The sequence below is a fragment of the Plutella xylostella genome, chromosome 21, assembly GCF_932276165.1.
Source record: "Plutella xylostella chromosome 21, ilPluXylo3.1, whole genome shotgun sequence".
NCBI classification, from domain to species: Eukaryota; Metazoa; Arthropoda; class Insecta; order Lepidoptera; family Plutellidae; genus Plutella; species Plutella xylostella.
Window position 1 is genome coordinate 7,146,160 of NC_064001.1, and position 8,284 is coordinate 7,154,443.

Below are 8,284 nucleotides of genomic sequence, written 5' to 3' on the forward strand. Positions count from 1 at the left end.
CCCGGCGCTGACATGTACCAATGAGTTCTTTTCTGAATTTAAGTACAATGTATACCATCGCTCTTACGGTGAAGGAAAACATCGTGAGGAAACCTGTATATCTAGATTTAGCACATCTAGATATGTGAACCCACCAACCCGCAGTGGACCAGCGTGGTGGGAAAATGGTCCAAGCTTAGGAAGGCAGTTTAGACCTTGGGGATATGCACAAAGGTTCCATTCGAGAGAGCCAGGTGCAGGTACTGTTACCCCCACAGAGAATAGAATAGAATAGAATAGAATAGTCACTTGGGACTAAAATAAAGGTAAGAACTTGAACTTGATCAGTTTAAGCTTAAAATTGGCCTCTTTTTGCCTACCTCATCTATCGTTTAGGTAAATGACCTTAACCTTCCACGGTTCATATACATACATCATATAAAATACACCAAATAAGCTGCGAATCTAACTCTCAATCTGAACTAGCCTTGAAAGACCTACAATAGGACAATTAAATTGTATGCAATTATCCTTGCACTTCCTAATACAAAATTGAGTGTATGCCTATGATATGAGAAAATTTGCCTATTACTAACAATGGTAATAGGCAAATTTTACTCCTCAGAATGATGGGTTGTGTGTGAGTAAGTATTTGATATCGACACACTATGAAAAGGACCTCGTGTAAATTATCAAATCTAACATATCTAAAATACATAGATACTTATGTGCATTTCCCTAATTCCTTTGATAGGTTTCACTGGGTTATATAACTAATCAGTTCAGATAAGTACATAACATAATATACTTGAAGGGAGCCGAGGACACAATCGGTCTCTTACACACATTAAATGGGCCATTATTTTATTTTGGGTACAATTATCGGTCCCCTACAAAGAAAGATTTTTAAAATATTAAATAATGAAGTTCAGGAATAAAGCTACCGTCTCGTCTGCAGAAATCAAATAAGACACCGGTCACATAAAATATTATAAATTTAAGAAAAATACTTTATTTATTTACAAATTACGGTAACTGTGTTGTTGTTTTTGGTAACGCAATTGTTTTTCATATAAAAATTGTCTGTCCCTCGAAGCGAGTCATATGAAACAAGCACAACGTGTGTAAAAAATTATAATGAAAACAATGTTTTTGTATATTATAACGAATATGTCATTAGTTTAACTTCACTTCACGGTAATAAGAATGATTTTACAACAACATATTATGGGTCAATTAATATTCTTGGCCGAATCCCCAAGCCTAAGCAAAAATACACCTACACTAGGTTACCATAGGAAATTCAATCATAAATAAACTTATTTTAACTTTCTTACACCTAAGATCGTTTGAACGGCTGTGTATTTGTATCGGAGTGCAGGAAGGAGAGCGGGACGGATAAAATGACCAAGTCTTTCGGACGAGAGTCCTGGAGAGAAGCGCGTGTATTTATTGTGACGCCACTGAGTTACCGGCGACATACGGTGAGTTTTCTAGATATTTATTATTTTGTTTCATGCAATATATGTAATAATAAGTAACAATTATGAGGGCATTTTGATATCCTATGTATGTGTATTCATTTAAGTACTTACTCCAAATAGGTTATTGTTTTACAACTGCGTTACCGCTACACTTCGTTACTTTTTAAGTAACGCAGTTGTAGCTATAGTAACTCAGGGGTTTTTCTTATAGTTTACACATATCTGTTACTCAATTTATGGTATAAATATAACATTTGAGCACTTTATATTGTTACAGTATAACATTTCGGACTCAATGGCGTTAACAGCGGCTGAAAAACAACGGCTTTATACGCAAAAAGAAGAGAAATATTTATAAGTATTAAGTAGTTATATTTTCAGCGATTTTAATCATTGTTATTTAACTAAGAGTTCTGTTTATTTTAGTTTGATTGTTTTTTTCACATTATGATTAGTTTTAATTGAAGAAAGTATTAAGACTGTGACTGAGATACCGCTGTGTTACCAATTAACCACTGCGTTATCTATTTGTCCCCCGTTTCCTGAGAGTATTCACAAACATATTAGCTATTCTATATTAAAAAGAAACTTAAACTAAATATAATTTTAATAATTAACCTTATTTGGAGCTATTTTTAAAAATGTAATAAAAAAATAATGATTATTTAGTCCTTTTTTCGAAAAGAATTGCATTTAAATGTATTAGTCTAATGTCTTTGTCTTTGTCTTTAAATGTATTGATTGGTAACGCAGTGGGAAACTTTATAATAAAATGAATAACAAGACTGAGAATATTTTGTAATTTAAACTGTTTGATTAATGTTTTTTTCTTTATTTTTATCTGATATATGTTTACGAACCAAAATACATGTTCCTAACAATAAAAAAAATATTTTGTATGAAAGTAACGCAGTAGTATTTTTTTCACATCGTTCCTCGATTAAACGCCAATATCTTTAAGAAACAGCAAGAAAACATCGCTGCAAATGTATGTAATGAAAAATATAAATATTAATTAACATAAATAAAACTTTAACGGTTATAATATAATAAGTTTATTTTTGAAAAAAATATCTGTAAACGTATGCCCAATTGTACCCAAAATAAAATAATGGCCCAAATACTTAAAACGGCATGTTACCATTGTTACATTACGAGCTTACGAGTCCATCGCACAACGCACAAGCCATAGCTTAGGTTCAAGGTAGTCGGATGCCGAGTTGCAGAAAGAAGTCGGCATTAAATCTATGTCTGTTTCTTTCTGTTCGTATACTGTCAAAGCAAGACAGCAATACATTTAAAGTCGACATTAGCTTAAAAAGCCATTGTGCAACTCAGTGTGAGACAGGAAGGGTGCAGCTTCTACAATCGCAAGGTCAAATATCATTGTTTCCAAACCTGATAATACTCCAAATTAGGCTACATACGGTAATTAAACCCAATAGTAAGCATTGTTTAGAAGCCAATAATGAGAAATGATTCAGCCACTACGACTAGCAGACAAAGATCATCGGCCCAGCGACCAAGAGGGCGTCCCACGAAACGACTCCTCTCGGGAAAAGAATAGAGTATAATAAGTAAATAGAGATAGGTGGGACTAAATTGTTAATTACTTAATCAGTAACGATGGTAATTAAATAATCATACGTCTTTTGACGGTTCAATAAGTACAATTACGTAGACAAATTGATTATCTATACGTAGCTATAAACAAACTACCGCGTTTTTTAAATGCTCAATATAATCAGACATAATGACTCAAATATGTAACACTACAATAGGATTACGATAAAGTGTCACAGGTAAGAAGTCGCAACGTTTGTAATCTTAATTATACCTTTCCGTAGAAAGTATAAGTGCCGGTAGTACTTACTTACTTGTATCTAGAATACCTACATGTGATTGGATGAGAATAGACAATGCGTCTATTCCGCAAAGAAAACCGATAGAACATTGACAAAAATTTAAGTAACCAAGATAATTACAATGAGAATACGCATTTGTGCCACAAACGACGATGAGGAGCGGGCGGATTGGATGCTGAGACAAAAAAACCCAGTAATTAATAGAGACATTGACCCAATTACTTTTTATGATGAAATTGATCTGCTGACCACTGTGTGATGACTCAGTTATAATTAAATGGTCAAAGATTTTACTACCTTCGAAAAATTAACATGGCACATAGATGCCAATAAATGCAACTAAAGTTTTAAAACTATTAGAATGCAACGTACAGGCAAATATAACTTGCAGATAAATCTCATAAGTCCTTAAATATGTTCTTTTTCACTCCTACGGTTCCAGGTGTTAAAAAGAACATAGTGAGGGACTTATGGGATTTATTTGCCTGTACCTTGCATTCTAATAGTTTTAAAACTTTCCACAGAAATTTATCTTTGAATTAATACATTGCTATCTAAAAGTAGAACACCTGTGTATAAAAAGGTCTCATATCCAAAATCCTCAGTACCTACAACCTACGTCACACGAAAGAGTTCATAGGTAGGTCTCATAAACCAAGGCTTCACGCTCCGCCAGCCACCACTCATGGCAACCAGCAAGAAGACAGCGTAAAAACCAAGTACCAACATCGGATATAGTCTGATCTTGAACACCGAACAATATAAGCGCGCAGATCACAATCTCCACACCAATCCATACTCGGGTTTCGCAAGAGAACCAACTGGTTACCATATCTCGGAGAAGTTGTGAATTAAATAAACCGCGAGAATTAAAAGTAAAATGAATACTTTGGTGAGTATGATAAAACAATAATCCGGTTAATTCGAGAGTGAAATTACGTGAAGTGTCCCGTTAAATTATTCGAATATTAATTAAACAGTTTATTACATGCGATTATAATCGTGATACTGGCTGTAAACACGTGAATGTGATTAATTATATTTTAAAAGAGGGTATTTCTCTTGTGTGTGGCTCAATCGTGTGGAACCGTGTGTTTGTACACATTACGTTCAACCTCCCCCATAACTGGATTAGATCCTGCTGCTACTGTGCCACCATCGAACATTAGCAATCATCAATCCAGCAGGTCTGCCGATCTGTCAGATACGTACAAGTTACGGAAGCCCTGCTATGATTTTTTTATTGCTACTGTATCTAATGGTGCGGTAGCAGAAAGATACCAACAACTGTTTTGTTAGTGCAAATAAAATTAATGAACATAAACAAACCAGTATATTTTCTGTTTTAGAAATTAATCCTTATATCGTGCGCACTGGCAGTCAGTGCGGCGCAGAGGATCGATGAGACCAGCAGTGACCTGGCCTCTCACCGGCGCTCCGGCGGCGGCTACGGGCTTCTCAGGCCCGGATACCAAGGGGGCTACAACCAAGGGGGCTACAACCAAGGGGGTTACAACCAAGGTTACAACCAAGGAGGATACAACCAAGGGTACCCAGGCGGGTACAACCAGGGCGGTTTCGGAGGCGGTTACCCCGGTGGTTACCAAGGCGGCTACGGCGGGAACCAAGGTTACGGTGGATACCAAGGAGGGTACGGCGGTTACCAAGGTTACAACCAAGGGGGTTACGGCGGCGTCGGCGGGGGTTACCCCGGCTATGGAGGTGAGGATGGTAATGTCATGCGCACTTTTATTAATGCTTGCTGTAAATGGTTCGCTTTAATTTTTCATTGAGACTGAGTTTACATCCCTTTCATTATTAAACTATGTTTTTTAATGCGCCAAAGATAATTTAGTCAAAATTATTGAAAATAATCCTTCACTACAACTTTTCATTCCAAATATTGTGATACAGAAAATTCAAATAATTTTAATTTATATTTAAATTGAAATCGATAAGCACGTGATCCTTTTCCTGTCTTATAGTAGTTATAATAATTGCATACGTAGTACTTAATAATCAATAACATCATTCCTGTACATAGCATAATCCCTCATTTCTCATGTAACGATAGAACTTGTGTGAATATTATAAAATTATACAAATGCAGTTTAAATATAAATAGTTGGTAAGCAGTAGGCATACCTTATTGTACTAAAGGAGATGTTTTATGCATAGGGGTTTACCCAGGCGGTTACCCGGGCGGATATACAGGGGGTTTCGGAGGAGCCGGATACCCGGGTTACGGAGGTTTGTAAATATACAACCAAAATACACAAACTAACCTGGCGGCATAAACTAGCATGTTAGCACACGCGGCAAAATAATTACAATATTATACGACAGTTTTACACCTTCCTTCCTCCAAACAATGACATCTAAAATTAGCATTATTACAATAACCTGAATAAATTAAACCGGAGTACTAACATAATTATCAGGTTTTATGATAATTTCTCACGTAAAAAACTTATTCGGGTACTTACAGTTAGGTATGCACACAAGACTTACAACTTAATTAATTAAGACATGTAGTAGGTACATGGGTTTTGATCTTCTAATTAGCCAATTCGCATTTTTTCCATAAGTTTAAAAATAAGAGAAGATTAAGAATAATCATGCATGTTACTTACATTAGATATTTATAAGGATTTCAGTTTTAACCAATCATAACTTTTAGGTGCTGCAGAAATCTACATAGGGTAGTTAATTTAACTACAGTAAACAATCATCAATTCACTAATTTGGCTCTGCTATTATGGGTTAGATATATTATATTGTATGCGACAACCATTATTAAGTTACCTTGTTAGGGATAACTCATAGTTTCCTAAGCGAGAGGTATATTGAGTTCGTTCGTAGTTAGTTTCATCGACTCCAGTGGCATAAAGTTACTGAGGGAAGAAACCACTTCAGCGCGCAGCAATGCAGAACGATTTTACTATCGCATTCTTCTGACAATCATCCATGGCGGGTCTTATAATTTGGTCTCACTATAAAGCATGCTAACATGTATGTAGGTTAGTCCATCTATAAAGTCATGAAAATGTAATGGATTCTAACTTATTGGCGGTATTTAATTTATTTATTTAATCGATGGTTACCTTTATTTACTCACAAATCTGTTATAAGCAGATTATCAAACAGTATTTTATTTTTAACATTATGTATTTAAGAACAAGTTAGTAGCTGACAATGACTGAAGTCTTCACAAATTCCCACTCTTTATTTTCATGGCTTTATGTGGACTGTACCTACCTATGTATTTAAGAACAAGTTAGTAACTGACAATGACTAACGACTTTACAAAATCGCACTCATTATTTTCATGTCTTTATAGATGGACTCTACTATCTTTTCTCCCTTTCAGGATACCGCCCTAACTACCGTCCGGGTGTGACTGGGGCCAACTTCGGTTACCCGGGATACCGACCAGGGTACAATCAGGGCAGACCAGGAGGCTACCAGCCCCAGGGCAACTACTTCGGAGGCTACGGCGATGGCTACAACGACAACTACAGGCTACTCGGCAGAAAAGTCGGCGAAAAGAAGGCCGATTCCGAAGAGGCGTAGGCTCGAATGTTGCTGTTGCTCGAATTTAATTATGATCTGACTGTTATTGTTGAATAAAATTTTTAAAGTAATTAGTTAATTGTTTTTTGTTGCGTTTGTCTTCTTGTGATTCAGTAACAAGCCAATTAGACGTGGGTCGCGAGACCTACCTTCTGCGGAGATTTTATACATATAATTAAGTATGCAAAGAAAATACTTCATTCAAGATAAATTGTATTAACTTAATTTATTAACATTTCATTTATATTACAAACATACAATTAAAATATCAACTTAAATTATAAATAACTTCAAGACAACAAAAGTAAATTTTACGATAATTAATAATAATTAAATACGGAATACTTATTCTTCTGTGTACGAATCAAGAATATTGCCCCAACAAACATTTTACCCTCAGTTACAGCTATTTTTATAACTTTAACCTGTATAAGTGTGTTATAATTATCTCAGTTCTAACATAAAGCGATAAAGATGAGTTAAAAAATGAAATTAGTGTTAACAGCAGGTTTAAGTGTTAACAATAAATAAATAAATAAGTGTTAAAATGGTATTAGTCAAAGCAATTATAATTAAGATGTTATAGGTTTAAACTGTTTCTAGAACCTTAAGCTATACAAGAGTGCTCACTGACACTTGTTAACACTTATGGTTGTTAAGTGGTTTCCTTTAATACTCATATAAATCTTTAGGTGTCATATTGACTTTAGGCTGCAGTAATTGGTTATAAAAGAGATTTTGTTAAGAGTTCAGTAAGACAAGATTCTTACAGTGTTGGAAAACTCAACAATGCAGTTTTAATCTTTAAGGTTAACTTAACTTACGCTTATTGCGTTTGGCAAGTAGACTGTAAAAGTAACGGTGTTAAGCAAGACAGTGCGGATTGACTAAGACTGCATAATACCCTTGGCTAAGGGTGTTCTATTTCAAAAAGTGTAATAGATGACTTAGGTGAGTCTATATGTCTTAAATGTAAGTTCGCCATTTGCATTGGCGACCTAACCTATAAATTGCAGGGATAAACAATATTTTGCTTTAAAATACTTACTTATTTATGTGAATTTTGTCATTCCAGTCATGCCAATCGATTTATGAAACTAATGGACATACAGTAAGGATACAAAAAAATACAAAATTGAGTCGTCTATTTTATATTTACTTATGTTTCATTTGAAATCCTTAATAAATTCGGAGCGCATTAAAATTGAGGTGGAAAATATGGTATACATTACAGTAAAATTACAATGGCATATTATTTTCAATTCACAAAACATGTTAAGTATAGTTAATATATTATATTTACTGTTATTTAGTATTAATCAATACTGTCACTCTAATACTGGAGCGTATGATTGCTGTTGACACTATTATTTTCAAAGACAT

At 34.7% G+C, this 8,284-nt stretch overlaps 1 protein-coding gene across 4 annotated transcripts; it reads left to right on the forward strand.

Moving 5' to 3' along the window:
- The first annotated feature begins 3,895 nt into the window (after positions 1-3,895).
- Positions 3,896-6,975, forward strand: LOC105398396 (pupal cuticle protein Edg-91). 4 transcript variants are annotated; one of them, XM_011570486.3, is made up of 4 exons: positions 3,896-4,220; positions 4,678-5,059; positions 5,507-5,578; positions 6,699-6,975. In XM_011570486.3, exons 1-4 carry the CDS (start codon positions 4,209-4,211, stop codon positions 6,899-6,901), a joined length of 669 nt encoding a protein of 222 aa, XP_011568788.3. In that variant the 5' UTR covers positions 3,896-4,208; the 3' UTR covers positions 6,902-6,975. The 4 variants fall into 4 exon arrangements, with proteins under 4 accessions (XP_011568788.3, XP_011568789.3, XP_011568790.3 ...); XM_011570487.3 differs by having other exon boundaries at positions 3,898-4,220; positions 4,678-5,050; XM_011570488.3 differs by lacking the exon at positions 5,507-5,578 and having other exon boundaries at positions 3,899-4,220.
- Positions 6,976-8,284: the final 1,309 nt, after the last annotated feature.